The 20,031-nt window shown below is 44.1% G+C and overlaps 1 protein-coding gene across 3 annotated transcripts in view; it reads left to right on the forward strand.

The window, feature by feature from the left end:
- The window catches only part of INO80C (INO80 complex subunit C), a 157,103-nt gene that overhangs the window by 80,899 nt on the left and 56,173 nt on the right, over positions 1 to 20,031 (forward strand). The window contains exons 3-4 of one of the 3 annotated variants that reach the window (XM_040433286.1): positions 17,183 to 17,250; positions 17,787 to 17,832. In XM_040433286.1, coding sequence (XP_040289220.1) covers positions 17,183 to 17,250; positions 17,787 to 17,813 — 95 coding nt within the window. In that variant the 3' untranslated portion in view covers positions 17,814 to 17,832. Of the gene's footprint in view, positions 1 to 17,182; positions 17,255 to 17,786; positions 17,833 to 20,031 lie in introns of all 3 variants that reach the window. The other 2 variants (XM_040433285.1, XM_040433287.1) reach the window with 2 other exon arrangements.

The following is a 20,031-nucleotide window of genomic DNA, read 5'->3' on the forward strand; positions in this document are numbered from 1 at the left end:
GATGAAGTTGCAGATAGCTGGAACTAATAAATAAACGACTGACTGGCTTGATCCCAAACTAAGGAGCATATAGGTGAGCTCTCCCTGACTGCTATGCACATGCAAGGGTCTCAATGGTAGACGATTGCATGCCCACGTACCCAAGACTGTGTGACACCTGAAAACCCTATAATAGTGAGGGGACATGACCAACGGCTCCCTGCACTTAATATGGACGGAGTCAGGGCCACCTAGAATCAAGCCAGCAAGGAAACACAATAAAGGAAAAGACTTATCTGAGCAAGCAGCAGCCTCCAGCAGTGAACACCATCCAGGAAGTAGTATAAACCGCAAAGTGAGGCAGTATGGGAGGGAATATAAAGGAAGACGATTAGTCTAAATAAGTGACACCTGGCAGAAGGAAAGGAGATGACAAAGTGAAACCAAAACAAATAACGTCATACGAGAGGTAGAGAAGAACGTCTGCCAGACCTTCTCACAGAACTGGCGGTGACATTATTTTTATATATATATATATATATATATATATATATATATATATATATATATATATATATATATATATAAAAAATATGGCAGCACTCCGGTCTTGTGAAGAAATTCAGTGACGTTTATTCACACTTATTTGCAATGCAGCATTTCAGCCCTCTCAATGGAGCCTTTGTCAAGCTTGTTTGGAGCCTTTGTCATATTTTTTCTATTTCTATTGAACGGCTCCTATCCAAGAGCGACTGTGGAGTTGCACCCGACATCCAACAGACTGCTGCTGATTCATTTTCTGTTTTTTTATATATATATATATATATATATATATATATATATATATATATATATTATATTATATATATATATATATATATATATATATATACACACTGCTCAAAAAAATAAAGGGAACACTTAAACAACACAATGTAACTCCAAGTCAATCACACTTCTGTGAAATCAAACTGTCTACTTAGGAAGCAACACTGAGTGACAATCAATTTCACATGCTGTTGTGCAAATGGGATAGACAACAGGTGGAAATTATAGGCAATTAGCAAGACACCCCCAATAAAGGAGTGGTTCTGCAGGTGGTCACCACAGACCACTTCTCAGTTCCTATGCTTCCTGGATGATGTTTTGGTCACTTTTGAATGCTGGCGGTGCTTTCACTCTAGAGGTAGAATGAGACAGAGTCTACAACCCACGCAAGTGGCTCAGGTAGTGCAGGTTATCCAGGATGGCACATCAATGCGAGCTGTGGCAAGAAGGTTTGCTGTGTCTGTCAGCGTAGTGTCCAGAGCATGTAGGCGCTACCAGGAGACAGGCCAGTACATCAGGAGACGTGGAGGAGGCCGTAGGAGGGCAACAACCCAGCAGCAGGACCGCTACCTCCGCCTTTGTGCAAGGAGAAACAGGAGGAGCACTGCCAGAGCCCTGCAAAATGACCAGCAGGCCACAAATGTGCATGTGTCTTCTCAAACCGTCAGAAACAGACTCCATGAGGGTGATATGAGGGCCCGACGTCCACAGGTGGGGGTTGTGCTTACAGCCCATCACCGTGCAGGACGTTTGGCATTTGCCAGAGAACACCAAGATTGGCAAATTCGCCACTGGCCCCCTGTGCTCTTCACAGATTAAAGCAGGTTCACACTGAGCACATGTGACAGACGTGACAGAGTCTGGAGACGCCGTGGAGAACGTTCTGCTGCCTGCAACATCCTCCAGCATGACCGGTTTGGCATTGGGTCAGTAATGGTGTGGGGTGGCATTTCTTTGGAGGGCCGCACAGCCCTCCATGTGCTCGCCAGAGGTAGCCTGACTGCCATTAGGTACCGAGATGAGATCCTCAGACCCCTTGTGAGACCATATGCTGGTGCGGTTGGCCCTGGGTTCCTCCTAATGCAAGACAATGCTAGACCTCATGTGGCTGGAGTGTGTCAGCAGTTCCTGCAAGACGAAGGCATTGATGCTATGTACTGGCCCGCCCGTTCCCCAGACCTGAATCCAATTGAGCACATCATGTCTCGCTCTATCCACCAACAGACTGTCCACCAACAGACTGTTGCACCACAGACTGTCCAGGAGTTGGCAGATGCTTTAATCCAGGTCTGGGAGGAGATCCCGAAGGAGACCATCCGCCACCTCATCAGGAGCATGCACAGGCGTTGTAGGGAGGTCATAAAGGCACGTGGAGGCCACACACACTACTGAGCTTTATTTTGACTTGTTTTAAGGACATTACATCAAAGTTGGATCAGCCTGTAGTGTGTTTTTCCACTTTAATTTTGAGTGGGACTCCAAATCCAGACCTCCAAGGGTTGAAAAATTTGATTTCCATTTTTTATTTTTGTGTGATTTTGTTGTCAGCACATTCAACTATGTAAAGAACAAAGTATTTCAGAAGAATATTTAATTAATTCAGATCTAGGATGTGTTATTTTTGTGTTCCCTTTATTTTTTAGAGCAGTGTATGTGTGTGTGTGTGTGTGTATGTATATATATGTATATATATATATATATATATATATATATATATATATATATATATATATATAAAAAAAAATTCGGTCTGTCTGTTTTAACAACCTCAGCTCCCCTAGCTTAAACACCCTTAATGACCAGGCCACTTTTTACACTTCTGCACTACACTACTTTCACCGTTTATTGCAACTTACCACCCAAATGAATTTTACCTCCTTTTCTTCTCACTAATAGAGCTTTCATTTGGTGGTATTTCATTGCTGCTGACATTTTAACTTTTTTTTGTTATTAATCAAAATTTATAGATTTTTTTTTTTTTTGCAAAAAAAGAAATCTTTTACTTTGTTGTAAACATTTTTGAAAAAAAACGACATCCATATATACATTTTTCTCTAAATTTATTGTTCTACATGTCTTTGATAAAAAAAAATGTTTGGGTAAAAAAAAAAAATGGTTTGGGTAAAAGTTATAGCGTTTACAAACTATGGTACAAAAATGTGAATTTCTGCTTTTTTAAACAGCTCTGACTTTCTGAGCACCTGTCATGTTTCCTGAGGTTCTACAATGCCCAGACAGTAGAAAAACCCCACAAATGACCCCATTTCGGAAAGTAGACACCCTAAGGTATTCGCTGATGGGCATAGTGAGTTCATGGAAGTTTTTATTTTTTGTCACAAGTTAGCGGAAAATGATGATTTTTTATTTTATTTTTTTTCCTTTCAAAGTCTCATATTCCACTAACTTGTGACAAAAAATAAAAACTTCCATGAACTCACTATGCCCGTCACGAAATACCTTGGGGTGTCTTTTTTACAAAATGGGGTCATTTGTGGGGTAGTTATACTGCCCTGGCATTTTAGGGGACCTAATGTGTGGGAAGTAGTTTGAAATCAAAATGTGTAAAAAATGCCCTGTGAAATCCGAAAGGTGCTCTTTGGAATGTGGGCCCATTTGCCCACCTAGGCTGCAAAAAAGTGTCACACATCTGGTATCGCCGTACTCAGGAGAAGTTGAGCAATGTGTTTTGGGGTGTCATTTTACATATACCCATGCTGGGTGAGAGAAATATCTCGGTCAAATGCCAACTTTGTATAAAAAAAATGGGAAAAGTTGTCTTTGCCGAGATATTTCTCTAACCCAGCATGGGTATATGTAAAAAGACACCCCAAAACTCATTGCCCAACTTCTCCTGAGTACGGCGATACCAGATGTGTGACACTTTTTTGCAGCCTAGGTGGGCAAATGGGCCCAAATTCCAAAGAGCACCTTTCGGATTTCACAGGGCATTTTTGACACATTTTGATTTCAAACTACTTCCCACACATTAGGGCCCCTAAAATGCCAGGGCAGTATAACTACCCCACAAGTGACCCCATTTTGGAAAGAAGTGAGTTCATGGAAGTTTTTATTTTTTGTCACAAGTTAGTGGAATATGAGACTTTGTAAGAAAAAAACAAAAAAAAATAAAAATCATCATTTTCCGCTAACTTGTGACAAAAAATAAAAAATTCTAGGAAATTCTTCTTTTTTCTCACAAAGTCTCCCTTTCCGCTAACTTGGGACCAAAATTTAAATCTTTCATGGACTCAATATGCCCCTTAGCGAATACCTTGGGGTGTCTTCTTTCCAAAATGGGGTCATTTGTGGGCTGTTTGTACTGCCCTGGCATTTGAGGGTCTCCGCAATCATTACATGTATGGCCAACATTAGGAGTTTCTGCTATTCTCCTTATATTGAGCATACGGGTAATAAGATATTTTTTTTTTTTTCGATCAATGTGGATGAAAAAATCTCTGCCAAAAAAAAAAAGGCGGGGAAAGGCGTCTGCCAGGACATAGGAGCTCCGCCCAACATCCAACCCCCACTTAGCCCGTATGCCCTGGCAAACCCGATTTCTCCATTCACATCAATCGATGTGGATGAATAAATCATTGCCGGGATTTTTTTTTTTTTATATACAAAGTGTTTGCCAAAGCATATGAACACCGCCGCCTTCTCAGCTCATATGCCTCGGCAAACGTATCTTTTACTGCAGAGGAGAAATCTCGTCTTGCAGCGCCGCATACACCGACTTTTGTGTAATCTGACAGCAGCGCAATGCTTCTGTCAGAATGCACATCAGTGCTGCAGCTAGTCGATCGGTTGGTCCACCTGGAAGGTAAAAAAAACAAAACAAAAAAGAAAAGCAAAAACCAGGCCGCAACGCAATAAATTTATGAACTTTTTATAATAACATTTGAACGGAACATATAAACTTTATTTAACTTTTTGAACAGAACGTTAACTTTTTTGCTTACCAGTGTGTTTTTTTTTTTTTTTTTACCTTTTATAGGACAAACCTCTCCTTCCCCATGGGACAATGTGCAAAGCGCAAATCGCCCAAAGATGTGGCGAAGTACATTATGCACTTTGTCCCAGGTGAAAGGAGAGGTTTGCAGCAGCTGTGAGCAGGGGCGTAGCTAGAAATGCATGGGCCCCATAGCAAAAAAATTTTTATGGCCCCCCCCCGTGCCATCCACAGATCCCCCTCCCCTAAATAGTGCCATCCACAGATCCCCCTCCCCTAAATAGTGCCATCAACAGATCCCCCTCCCCTAAATAGTGCCATCCACAGATCCCCCTCACCTAAATAGTGCCATCCACAGATCCCCCTCCCCTAAATAGTGCCATCCACAGATCCCCCTCCCCTAAATAGTGCCATCCACAGATCCCCCTCCCCTAAATAGTGCCATCCACAGATCCCTCTCCCCTAAATAGTGCCATCCAGAGATCCCCCTCCCCTAAATAGTGCCATCCACAGATCCCTCTCCCCTAAACATTGCCATCCACAGATCTCCCTCCCCTAAATAGTGCCATCCGCAGATCTCCCTCCCCTAAATAGTGCCATCCACAGATCTCCCTCCCCTAAATAGTGCCATCCACAGATCCCCCTCCCCTAAACAGTAACATCCACAGATCCCCCTCCCCGACGCTCACAGGAGTACATTTATAAACTAATCAGTAAATTTAACTTTAATCATTGACATTGCTGATCTCTTTACTGGGATATCTTACTCTGTCTTAGCTCCGGTAACAGCAGGCAGTGCGGGCGGGCGGCGCTCACTCACTGACGTCACGCGCCTGCTCCTCCCACTAGGCGGCGCAGGCGCGTGATGTCAGTGAGTGAGCGCCGCCCTCCCGCACTGCCTGCTTTTACCGGAGCTAAGACAGAGGGAGATATCCCAGTAAAGAGATCAGCAATGTCAATGATTAAAGTTAAAGTAGTTAGTAACTGATTAGTTTATAAATATACTCCTGTGAGCGGCGTGGCCCTTGTATATTCTAACCCCCAGGCAAGCGTCCCCGTCACCATGGGAACGCCTGGGGGTTAGAATATACCATTGGATCTTCTGAGTTACTCAGTGGTCTGGCTGGACCCTCCCCAGCCTCTGTGTCGGCCCGGCCCTGCGTGTGCACCCTGCTCCAGTCCTGACTCCTCCCCAGCCAGGCCCGAGCCGTGGACTGCCCGCGCCCCGCCCACTACACTAGTCTAGTGTAGTGGGCGGGCGGTCTGCGGCTCGGGCCTGGCTGCCTGTGTGTGGTGTGTATGTAAATGTAAATAAAAAAATAAATAAAAAATCAACAGAAGGCGGCCCGAACGGGCCCCCAGTGGTGTAGGGCCCCATAGCCACTGCTATGGTTGCTATGGCGATCCCTACGCCACTGGCTGTGAGTGAAAGGGCCCTAATAGCCCTGTGTGCCTGTCCTGTGAGATGCAATCCCTATGCTATGTGTACCTGGGTGTGTGGTACTTCTGGAAACACTCCTTAAAGCATAGGGCAGGGTGGTCAGGACATAAATAGTGGGTGTCACGCCTTATTCCACTCCTGCTACAGACACGACATCTTTTTCGGGGTGACGGTTGGGTTGAGGTACCAGCAACGACATTGGGGAAATGTCGCTCGTGTAGACGGCTCACTACATTGGTGGTTGGGGCCACGGAACCTCCTGGATACAGGAGGTTCTCGATGATCTCTTCCTGAAATTTGAGGAAGGATACTGTTCTCCCAGCCTTACTGTAGAGAACAAAACTATTATAGGCAGCCAATTGAATCAAATATACAGACACCTTCTTATACCAGCGTCTGGTGCGTCGGGAAACTAAATAAGGAGCCAACATCTTGTCATTGAAGTCCACCCCTCCCATGAGCGAATTATAGTCGTGGACTGAGAGGGGCTTTTCAATGCCACTAGTTTCCCGTTCTATTTGTATTGTCGTGTCTGCGTGAATAGAGGAGAGCATGTAAACGTTACGCTTGTCTCTCCATTTCACCGCGAGCAGTTCTTCGTTACACAAGGCAGCCCTCTCCCCCCTTGCAAGTCGGGTGGTAACGAGCTGTTGGGGGAAGCCCCGGCGACTAGGTTGCACGGTGCCACAGCAGCCAATCTGTTCTAGGAACAAATGCCTGAAGAGGGCCACACTTGTGTGAAAATTGTCCACATAAAGATGGTACCCTTTGCCAAATAAGGGTGACACCAAGTCCCAGACTGTCTAACCACTGCTCCCCAGGTAGTCAGGGCAACCGACCGGCTCCAGGGTCTGATCTTTACCCTCATAGATCCGAAATTTGTGGGTATAGCCTGTAGCCCTTTCACAGAGCTTATACAATTTGACCCCATACCGGGCGCGCTTGCTTGGGATGTATTGTTTGAAGCCAAGGCCCCCGGTAAAATGTATAAGGGACTCGTCTACGCAGATGTTTTGCTCAGGGGTATACAAATCTGCAAATTTGTTGTTGAAGTGGTCTATGAGGGGCTGAATTTTGTGGAGCCGGTCAAAAGCTGGGTGGCCTCTGGGACGGGAGGTGGTGTTGTCGCTAAAGTGCAGGAAACGCAGGATGGCCTCAAATCGTGCCCTGGACATAGCAGCAGAGAACATGAGCATGTGATGAATTGGGTTCGTGGACCAATATGACCGCAATTCATGCTTTTTGGTTAGACCCATGTTGAGGAGAAGGCCCAGAATTTTTTTTATTTCTGAAACTTGGACGGGTTTCCACCGGATAGGCTGGGCATAATAGCTTCCCGGGTTGGCGGCTATAAATTGAGTGGCATACCGATTTGTTTCTGTCACGACTAAGTCCAAGAGCTCCGCAGTCAAGAACAGCTCAAAAAATCCCAGTGCCGAACCGATCTGAGCTGTCTCAACCCGAACTCCAGACTGGGTGGTGAAAGGGGGAACTAATGGTGCGGCTGAAGTTGGGGACTACCAATCAGGGTTTGCCAGCACTCTAGGGGCTCTACGGGCCTGTCTGTGTGGTGGCTGCGACGTGCCACCGTACCAGCTTCAACTGCCCTTCTGGTGCTCGCCACTTCACCATGTTGTATGGCAGTGCTGGTACTAGGTCCAGGGAGTTCTGCGCTGCTGGTGTATGCCTCACCACGTTATCCGACAGCGCCAGCCCCACTCTGCTGCCCTTGAAGCTGATCCTGCGCAACCTGTGGTCTAGCAACAAGGGGCCGGGTACGCCTGGTGCTATCAGGGACCTCAACCTCCTCGTCCGAACTTTGGCTCAGACTGCCACTGCTTTCTACAGGTTCATATTTTGTAGGCCTCTTCAGAAGAATACCCCCTGTTTGACATTTGGACTACTAAATTTAGGGGTATTCCCTGAGACTGCCCAAGAAAAAAAGCAAGCCTGTCCTACAAATGGGAGGCTAGCTAAGTACCGGAGGCCGCTGCGATTGATAAAAAATATCAAAACTGATTTTTTTATCGCCGCAGCTCTTGTAAAGTGATTGTGCAGTGATCAAAAAAAATATATTTTTTTGTCACTGGGGCGGGCGTGAGTGAACGCACGTGTGGGCGACCGATCAGGCCTGATCGGGCAAACACTGCGTTTTGGGTGGAGGGCGAACTAAGGTGACACTAATACTATTATAGATCTGACTGTGATCAGTTTTGATCACTTACAGATACTATAAAAGTACAAATGCTGATTAGCGATACGCTAATCAGCGAATAAATGACTGCGGTGGGCTGGGCGCTAAACGATCGCTAACTACCTAACCAAGGGGCCTAAACTATCCTAAAACCTAACAGTCAATACCAGTGAAAAAAAAGTAAGTGACAGTTTACACTGATCACTTTTTTCCCTTTCACTAGTGATTGACAGGGGTGATCAAGGGGTTAAGTGTAGTGTTTGGCTACTCACTGTGATGTCTGCTCCTCTGCTGGAACCAACCGACCAAAAGGACCAGCAGAGGAGCAGAGAAGCCATTTAACACCTTATATTTATAAATATAAGGTGTTAGATGGCTTGTGATTCGATTTTTTGAAAATCATCAACCTGCCAGCGACTATTATTGGCTGGCAGGTTGATGAAGAACTTGTCCTGTAACTTTTGCCGGCCCGCGATGCGCATGCCTGGGCCGGCTTTGAGCGAAATCTCGCGTCTCGCGAGATGACGCATATATGCGTGACTCTGCCTGGAGCTGCCGCCTCCGGAACGCAGTCCTGCGTTAGGCGGTCCGGAGGCGGTTAATCAGCTCTCTAGGACCTAACATTCTTGAGATATTCCCCAAAAAATGCCAGTATAGCACCATCGCATGAAGGGTGCAGGGTGCTGTGGAGGTCAATGTTAAAGCGTTTGTCCACTTTTTACTGTTGATGACATATCCTGAGGACACACTGCACCCTAGATCTCTGCTCTGTTTACCTGGTCGTCGCATCAATTTCAGCAGCGAGCAGTGTAATTACAAGTATGGGATCCCCATTCACATATAAATGGGCTGGCTCTTATCTGTTCAAGTGGATAGGACACAGCTGTCACATATTAGTGAATGGGGACATGATAATTAATTAAAGAGGAGAGTAATTAAACTGCAATTGCTGCGGTAAGCAGAGCAGAGAAGGCAGCACCCGTACGAGCACTGCCTTCTCTTCAAACAGCTAATCGGCGGTGGTGCCGGGTGTCGGACCCCCCTGCTGATCTGATATTGAATCCTAAGGATAGGTCATCAATAGTAAAATCTGCTGTGGAGGTCACTATTAGGGAGGTGTTATGAAATAGAAGCAGGATCGTTCTTTTAGTTATTCATATAGAGTGCAAAACAGAAATGCTTATGTTCAAGAGTAGTACGTTTTGTAAAGGGTATTCCAATAACGCAAGAAAAAAAGTAAGTAAAATAAAGAAATATAGCACTACACAGGTGTGTGTATGTAGATAGACAAATCCATAGGGGAATGAGACATGTGAAAGAAGGTAGCTTACTGTCCAGATATATACTACCTATGTTGTATTTACCCTTTCCCAGCCAGCAGTGGCCTGCTGTTTCTTATAGCCGACACCGGCGGGTAATGGCCGCAACCGGAAGTAATGCCGATCGTGGACATTTGTCAAACCACGGCATCTGAGTGTGTGAAACATCGCAAGCGCGCGCTTCCAGTGATGCTCCGGCACCCCCGCTTGTTATAGTTTCCTATGGGAACTATTAAAAAGTGTAAAAAAAAAAGAAATAAAGTTTTTAAAAATAAAAAAGCCTAAAAATTCATATCACCCCCCTTTCCCCAAAATAAAAATAAAATAACTAAAAAAATAAAACAAATATATATCATGGGTGTCGCCATGTGCGAAAATGCCCATAGTATAAAAATATATTCCAAATACGGCAAACAGCAAAGCAGAAAAAACGTCTAAATGGCTGATTCGACGTTTTTGGTAGCTTAATTTTCTACAAAAAAATTGAATAAAAAGTCATACACACTCCAGAATGGTATCAATGAAAAGTTCAGATCGCCCCACAAAAAATGAGCTGTACACATAATTACAAAAAAGTTATAGGGGTCAAAATATGGCACCAAAAAAATAAAACAGATTTTTTTACATTTTTATTATTTTATCACTATCAAAACGCAAGAAAAAAACTATATATATAAGGTATCTCCAGATTCGTACTAACTTTTAGAATAAAAGTAACTGGTCAGTTTTATTGCACATTGAATGTCGTAAAAAAAAAAAAACGTAAAACTGTGGTGGAATTTCATTTTTTATTTTTTTTGCAATTTGACCCCACTTGGAATTTTTTTACCGCTTCCAACTACATCATATGCAATATTAAATGGTGGCGTTGGAAAAAACAAGCCTTCATATGGCTATGTGAACAGACAAAAAACAAGCCCTCATATGGCTATATGAACAGACAAATAAAAAAGTTATGGCTCTGGGAAGGCAGGGAGCGCAAAACAAAAAAACATAAAAAATAAATAAATCCGGGGTAGAAAGGGTCAAAATGACCTATGTTTTCTTTTGGTGCCGTGAATACCCTAATAATAGCATTGTACAGAGCAGCAGTACAACACCAAAATATTAATGCCTTAATGTTAGTAAATAGTAATTCCATACTATACATGCACAAGCATGTCATTCTCACTTGTGAAAGTCCAATTTTGTATAGAATTAAAGCTACTTTCACATCTGTGCTTTCACTTTCTGCTATTGAGATCCGTCATAGGATCTCAATAGCTGGGAAAAACGCTTCTGTTTTGTCCCTATTCATTGTCAATGGGTATAAAACTGAACCGAAAGTAATGGAGTGTACCAGAATGCATTCTGTTCCGTTTGGTTGCGTCCCCAAGCAGCGTTTTTCTGCACAGCAAGAAAGATACGTTATGACGCACAATGTAAGTCAATGGAGACAGATCCGTTTTCTCTGACGCAAATAAAAACTGATCCGTCCCCCATTGACTTACGATGGTTTTAGAGACCGATCCGTCTTGGCTATTTTAGAGATTAACAACTGGATCCGTTCAGTCCTCCATCATGCTGTTCACATTTTGAAATCATGAGACCAAGATAACAGCTAACAATTGATCAACAGTGCCTCGCCATTGAGAGGCTTCAAGCAGAATGTTCTCAGACGGAAGTGGCCACTGAGCTTAAAGTGTCACAGAGCGTCATCAGCAAGTTGCAACAGAGATACAAAGACACTGGAGTCACAGGCATAGAAGTGGACGTCTTTTGGCCTCATCTTACGTTGATAACTGCTTCATTGTGAACAATGCCCTCCGGAATCAGATGATGAATTCCACACAACTCCAGACACATTTAAGGGAGGTGAGAGACAAGTGACAAGTCAGACCATTCGAAAGCGTTTACATCAGCGTGGTCTGTGTTCTACACGACCTTCAAGAGTACCTGACCACACCACCAGGCACAGGCGTCATCATCTTGTATGGGCCAGGGAACATTTACGCTGGACAAGGGAACAGTGGGCCTCAGTGTTGTTCACTGATGAAAGTCGATTCAAAATGAGCAGAAATGATGGGCGCCAACAATGTTGGAGACGTCAAGGAGAGCGATATGCATCAGCTACTGTTGTCACCAGACGAGCCTTTGGTGGTGGTTTAACAGGTGTGTCTAGTCAATACAGAACTGCCCTACACTTTGTGAATGGTACAGTGACGAGTCCATACTACTTTAATAACATCATTAATCTAGTCATTGTGCCTCTGCATGAACAACACAGGCCTAATTTCATCTTCATGGACTCCCCTGCATAACGGAAACGGGACAGATCCGTTTTGCAGCCCATAGACTTCTATTATGACGGAATGAATAACGGAATTCCTCTAAAGGCATTTTGTTAGGGTTTCCATCATAGAATTGCGTTATGGTCCATGGTAACGGAATTCATAACGCAATTCACATTTTACCAGTAAATGAAGCGTAAACTATTTTCAACATATGATATTTGCTAATCTCTAGTTGACAAAAATATAATTTTCATATATATATATATATATATATATATATATATAAAATATATTCTTCACAAATGACGAGGCAGCACTTCCAGCGTGAAGACCCCAAAACTTTAATCCCAGCAACCTTTCGGCCTACTCAATGAGGCCTTTATCAAGCTACATAACAGTGCATACAACAGGGTATATATACCCACAATTCAATACTAGCCAATTACAATCAGTGATCTAAACTTAAAAACAACATGATGGAGCTCACCACCCATGCACCCATAGGACCAGCCGGCGTTAGCGTCCTATGGGTGGTGAGCTCCATCATGTTGTTTTTAAGTTTAGATACGATGCAGTTGCGTCACTGATAAAAAGTTTTTAACTCTTTATGCACGGAGCACTTATGCACTTTATTCACGTATTGAAGTTATGTACGTAATGGACATATATTCTGTGTAAACCGAATGTAGGTACATATACCAATTAGAACGCACATTATATCGTAATTATGTATGATCACCATTTGTAATTTTTATACTTTTTGTATTACTTTTTGTATTATTCATCTGTAATGTTTACTACACACATGTCATGTGATGATGTGGTTAGAGATCATGTGACTTGATTGACGACATGTGTAATCACTGATTGTAATTGGCTTGTATTGAATTGTGGGTATATATACCCTGTAGTATGCACTGTTATGTAGCTTGATAAAGGCCTCATTGAGTAGGCCGAAACGTTGCTGGGATTAAAGTTTTGGGGTCTTCACCCTGCCACCTAAAGCTGGAAGTGCTGCCTCGTCATTTGTGAAGTATATATCGTGGAGGAGGGGCCGGCCTCTGTGAGGAATTGCACCCAGTGCACTATGTCTAACTGTGCTGCTGCAATATTTGTGATTTTATATTTTTATATATATATATATATATATATATATATATATATATATATATATATATATATATATATATATATATATATATATATAAAAACAGTGGCAGCACCGTCCCTGATGCAAGCTGGTGGATTTAACAGCCCAGTACGGATTAAAGCCAATCCACAAATACAAAATGGAAAAGATGGGCAGCACTCCAAAAAGTAAAAAATACAAAAATCTTTATTTACCCCAGTGGGAAATGCGATGTTTCGGCTCTAGACAGGAGCCTTCCTCAAGTTTGAGGAAGGCTCTTGTCTAGAGCTGAAACGTTGCATTTCCCACTGGGGTAAATAAAGATTTTAGTTTTTTTTACTTTTTGGAGTGCTGCCCATCTTTTCCATTTATTTATATATATATATATATATATATATATATATATATATATATATATATATATATATATATATATTAGTAGAAACACGGACAGCACTCCAAGTAGAAAAGTGGTATTTAATCACCCATGCAGATGGAGTGCTATCCGTGTTTCTACTTTGTCTATTTGGGGTAAGCAGCTATATCCCTGGACGTAGCACCCATACTACCTGTTTCCAGTGCCGCCATTATTTTTTCTTATATATATATATATATATATATATATATATATATATATATATATACACATACAGTACAGACCAAAAGTTTGGACACACCTTCTCATTCAAAGAGTTTTCTTTATTTTCATGACTATGAAAATTGTAGATTCACACTGAAGGCATCAAAACTCTGAATTAACACATGTGGCATTATATACATAACAAACAAGTGTGAAACAACTGAAAATATGTCATATTCTAGGTTCGTCAAAGTAGCCACCTTTTGCTTTGATTACTGCTTTGCACACTATTGGCATTCTCTTGATGAGCTTCAAGAGGTAGTCCCCTGAAATGGTTTTCACTTCACAGGTGTGCCCTATCAGGTTTAATAAGTGGGATTTCTTGCCTTATAAATGGGGTTGGGACCATCAGTTGCGTTGAGGAGAAGTCAGGTGGATACACAGCTGATAGTCCTACTGAATAGACTGTTAGAATTTGTATTATGGCAAGAAAAAAGCAGCTAAGTAAAGAAAAATGAGTGGCCATCATTACTTTAAGAAATGAAGGTCAGTCAGTCAGCCGAAAAATTGGGAAAACTTTGAAAGTAAGGGCTATTTGACCATGAAGGAGAGTGATGGGGTGCTGCGCCAGATGACCTGGCCTCCACAGTCACCGGACCTGAACCCAATCAAGATGGTTTGGGGTGAGCTGGACCGCAGAGTGAAGTCAAAAGGGCCAACAAGTGCTAAGCATCTCTGGGAACTCCTTCAAGACTGTTGGAAGACCATTTCAGGGGACTACCTCTTGAAGTTCATTAAGAGAATGCCAAGAGTGTGCAAAGCAGTAATCAAAGCAAAAGGTGGCTACTTTGAAGAACCTAGAATATGACATATTTTCAGTTGTTTCACACTTGTTTGTTATGTATATAATTCCACATGTGTTAATTCATAGTTTTGATGCCTTCATAGTCATGAAAATATGAGAAGGTGTGTCCAAACTTTTGGTCTGTACTAGGGCTGCACGATATATCGCAAAAGTAATCGAATCGCGATAATCGGCAAATGCGATTTGGTGATTCGGCCGACCCGAAAATGCCACGATTATATATGAAGGGGCCCCTATTGATAAAAAGTCCTCTGTCCTATTGATAACAGGGCCAGCCTCTGTACTTACTTCCACGATGAATGCACTGCAGCGACGAGCGGGAGCGAGCGAGGCAGCCGGCCGGCGCGTGACTGATGTCACTTAGTCACACTCCTGCTTCCTGAATTAAGTGGGAGGAGCGTGACAGTGACGTCAGTCACGCGCCGGCCGCCTCGCTCTCTGCCGCTCTCTGCAGTGCATTCATAGTGAAAGTACAGAGGCTGGCCATTTTATGAATAGGAGAGTTATGTGCGCAGTTTAGGACACATGAAGGGACACATAGGGCCATGAGGGGGACCAGCATAAGATGCTATATGTGTGTCTTATGCTGGCCCCCCTCGTGGCCCCATGTGTCATAGCACACGTCCCCCATAACAGTGCCCTCCGCAGGTCCCCCATAACAGTGCCCTCCGCAGGTCCCCCATAACAGTGCCCTCCGCAGGTCCCCCATAACAGTGCCCTCCGCAGGTCCCCCATAACAGTGCCCTCCGCAGGTCCCCCATAACAGTGCCCTCCGCAGGTCCCCCATAACAGGGCCCTCCGCAGGTCCCCCATAACAGGGCCCTCCGCAGGTCCCCCATAACAGGTCCCCCATAACAGGGCCCTCCGCAGGTCCCCCATAACAGGGCCCTCCGCAGGTCCCCCATAACAGGGCCCTCCGCAGGTCCCCCATAACAGGGCCCTCCGCAGGTCCCCCATAACAGGGCCCTCCGCAGGTCCCCCATAACAGGGCCCTCCGCAGGTCCCCCATAACAGGGCCCTCCGCAGGTCCCCCACATAACAGCGCCATCCGCAGATCCCCCATAACTATGTCATACCCAGCCGCGTCAGCGGCTCATATGGGAAAATCCAAGCAAATAGACCTCTAGCACAATTCCCTTTAAAATATCGCATCGCACATCGTTATCGCAATTTTTAGGGCCCTAATCGCAATCGCACAAAATTCCCATATCGTGCAGCCCTAGTCTGTACTGTGTGTGTGTGTGTGTGTGTGTGTGTATATGTATGTATATATATATATAGAATAAAGAAAGACACCGTTTGGTGAAGAAAGTGGGACCCTTTATTCACTTGTGCGACGTTTCGGTCCGCTTACTGGGACCATTGCTGCGGTGTCTTTCTTTATTCTACATGGTACACCTTGGTAAGGTGTTTATCGCCGCTGGCACCCATACCCGACTACCAGGAGTGCTGCCCTGATTTCTTTTCATATATATATATTTAGCATGGCTGGATCTTAACAAGGTTCCAAGTAGAGCTTCAACATGCAACAAGAAGAAATGGGAGTGAGGCAAAACTTTTTTTGAGCATTCAATTTACTGAAAACAACAAATAAACTGAAACAGGCTGTTTTTCAGCTGATCAAAAGTTTAGGACCACACCTCCAAAAAAATAAATAACCCCCCCCCCCCCCCCCCCCCCCCCCCAAAATAGAAATCCAACTTCCAAACATGAACTCGGTAATGAGTAGCTCCGCTGTTATTGTTTATCACTTCAAAAATTTGATTCGGCATGCTTGATGCAAGCGTTTCCATGAGGTGCGTAGAAAAGATCTCAGGTGGGATCTGCTTGTCATGCCAGTAACATTGGAAACCATCAGGACAATCGAGGTTAAAAAAAATTCTCATCAGAAAATAAAACTTTCTTCCACCTTTTGAATGTCCCACGCAGTTCTGTGGCGTTCAAGGAGATGAGGTCTTTGAAGACGTTTTTTGTTTTTGAAGCCCTTCAGTCTCAGATGCCGTCTGATGGTTCTGGGGCTGCAGTCAGCACCAGTAAGGGCCTTAATTTGGGTCAAGGATCGTCCAGTGTCTTGACGGACAGCCAATTGGATCCTCTGGCTGATGAAATTTTTTGGGGTCTTCCACTTTACTTTTTTGTTCCATAACCCTCAGGATCATTTAAGAAATTCCAAATGACTGTCTTACTGCGTCCCACCTCAGCAGCGATGGCGCGCTGTGAGAGACCCTGCTTATGCAGTTCAACAACCCGACCACGTTCAAAAAGGAAGAGTTTTTTGCCTTGGTCATCACAACGTGTGACTACCTAACAGAAAATGACAATGAATCCACATCTTTGCACAGATTTGGCCTTTTAAAGGCATGTGGTCCTAAAATTTGGATCAGCTGAAAAACAGCCTGTTTCAGTTTAATTGTTGTTTTCAATTAATTGAATGCTCAAAAAATGTTTTGTCTCACTCTCATTTCTTCTTGTTGCATGTTGAAGCTCTACTTGGAACCTTGTTAAGATCCAACAATGTAAAATATGATTTTTTTGCCATTTTTCAAGTGTCTTAAACTTTTGATCAGGACTGTACTTCTAGTTGTCATGCTGTAGTAATATCTGACATTTTCTATTGAATTGCAGATTTTTACATTGATGCCCCACCTTCTTGCAAGCCGGCTAAGAAATATTCAGACATTTCAGGACTTCCTGTAAGTAAGTTGTTAAGAAATTAAATTTAGTTACTCTGCATAACATATTAGCTCTATACTTTAAAAACTTTTAAACTAAACTTTAAGCTGAAGCTACACATCACTTATTTTTCTGAATTTTCTATAAAATAGAGCGAATCTAAACATTTATGCATAAAAGTGAGGCGTGGTAAAGCATAGGTTATTTAAAAAAGAAAATTGCCATATATATGGTCGTGGGCAAAGTATTATTTTTTCTTTGGGGGGTTATGGCTTCTGGGCTAATAGAGCTTTGATCTACTACAAGGATATTTGGAACAATGGTGTTTAGTTTACTAGTGACCATTTTTGAACATTCTATGGTGGTTAATCTTAATATTGTATTTTTTATCACATATTAAAGGGGTTTTCCAGGCTTTTCTTAAAGACCTGGCATCTTCTGTCCTTTGCAGAAAAAATAGTTTGGTCAGTTCTTACCCGTCTTTTACGCCGCTGTGTCCACTGTGCTCACACTGCTCGTGTCACAACCAGAGGTGTTCCCATGTCTTTTTGTTCAGCCCACAGCCAGTGTCGGTACAGCATAGACAACAGCATGAGGGACGGGTAAGTGCTGACCAAACTATCTTTCCTATGCAGGACACATGATGCCAGGATTTTATGAACAGCCTGGAGAACCCCTCAAAGGGTTTCTCCGGCCATTTCACCTAAGCTGTAGTTTGTATTGACCGACAGAAGGATGTTTTACATAGTACTCACCATCTCTTGCTTCATGATGCCACCGCCCCTGCTGCACTCGCACAGGCTGCGAACTCTTCCACCCAGGTCCCGACTGAATGTGGTCTCTTCTTTTCCTATTCAGCTTTATAGTAGTAAATGCTGCTGAAAAGACAAAAAAGCAGCCACATTCTCAGTCAGACAATCACTGCAGCTAGAGGGATACGTGACTCAAATAGAGCATCACACAGTGCACTAATAAGTGCAATGCTCTTCCGTGGGCATCTTCTATATACATGCAGGGGCGGACTGAGAACCCTCAGGGCCCCCGGGCAAAATAAATCAAGGGCCCCCCTTACAGGCCCCACCCATGTTCTGCTGCAAGCCCCACCCTTGTCCCGCCTCCATGCCCCGCCTCCAGCCACACCCTACACAATCTTTAATAAGATTTCAAAGTTAAAGCGACACAAAAGGCACCCAGACCCCTTCAGCTCATTGCAGTGGTCTGGGTACAGTGTCCCTTTTGCAAATCGAGCTGCAATGTTCTAGAGAAACTGCATTGTTTACGTTCCAGCAATAAGTCAGCCTCTAGTCGCTGGCAGCCACCTGAGGGCTTCCTGGAGTAAAACAGACCTTTGGTCCGGTATCTGACGCTGGACGTCCTCACACTCTGCATGATGACCTCCAGGGTCAGATTTTTCCCCATAGGAAAGCATTGATTCAATGTCAGTCACTTCGGTGCGCAATCCCATCCTGCGGCGCATGATCCCACGAGACCCGTGACCTACAGCGGCGGGTCTTGCGGGATCACGCGCTGCAGGACGGGATTGCGCACTGAAGTGACTGAACTCATTCCCGCGCAGCCCACAAGTAGCGGAACAATTACAAGAGGGGTGGGGAATAGCCAAATAACCAAAAGGTGTTATGGGGGCTCTGTGGGTGGCACTGTTGTGGGGGCTCTGTGGGTGGCACTGTTGTGGGGGCTCTGTGGGTGGCACTGTTGTGGGGGCTCTGTGGGTGGCACTGTTGTGGGGGCTCTGTGGGTGGCACTGTTGTGGGGGGGGATCTGTGGGTGGCACTGTTGTGGGGGGGGATCTGTGGGTGACACATATATAGCACCTTATGCTATATATGTGTCATCCACAGATCCCCCCATAACAGTGTCCCTGTGAGTGAATGATCCCCAATACAGGGTCTGGGGGCCAGCATCTGGTGCTGTAATGGCAGCGGGGCCCAGTGCAGTCACTGTATTCTATTACACCGGGCCCCGCTCACTGTAATACTAATATTCATATGTGAACAACTTGAAATCCTCTGCGATCCTCTCCCTCTGAGCTCTCTGTACTCACAAACTCAGTAGCAGGCAGGCCGGGCGGCAGCGCAACTCACTGACGTCACGTGCCTGCTCCTCCTACTTCATTCATAAAGTGGGAGGAGCAGGCGCGTGACGTCAGTGAGTTGCGCTGCCGCCCGGCCTGCCTGCTACTGAGTTAGTGAGTACAGAGAGGGAGAGGATCGCAGAGGATTTCAAGTTGTTCACATATGAATATTAGTATTACAGTGAGCGGGGCCCGGTGTAATAGAATACAGTGACTGCACCGGGCCCCGCTGCCATTACCAGGCCAGCATAACATTCGGAATCGGGGTGCTGGGCACAGTGCTCCAGACTAAAAAAAATACCTAGTAGCCATTGGCTCCTGAACTGAAAAATTTAGGAGCCAAATTACATTTTTAGTCGCCAAATCAAAACTGAATCAAAATTCTGGTATCGTGACAACGCTACGCAGATCAGATTGGCGTAGGGTTGTTTCGATACCAAAGTTTTGATTCGCTTTCGTCACCATAAAAAAGTATTGCGATACTCAATACCGTGCAAAAAAAAAAACACCAAAAAAAGCCGTGTGCATTTCGCATTTTATGAAACGTTCGGCCCATAATAGAACAGTCCTATCCTATTTTTCTCACCGCATAGGAGATATTTTTTAATAATTTAATAGTTTGGACTTTTCGGACGCAGCGCTTTGTAATATGTTTATTTATTGTTTATATATTTTATATGTAAAATTGGGAAAGGGGGGGATTTAAACT

The sequence above is a fragment of the Bufo bufo genome, chromosome 5, assembly GCF_905171765.1.
Source record: "Bufo bufo chromosome 5, aBufBuf1.1, whole genome shotgun sequence".
In the NCBI taxonomy this organism is placed as follows: domain Eukaryota; kingdom Metazoa; phylum Chordata; class Amphibia; order Anura; family Bufonidae; genus Bufo; species Bufo bufo.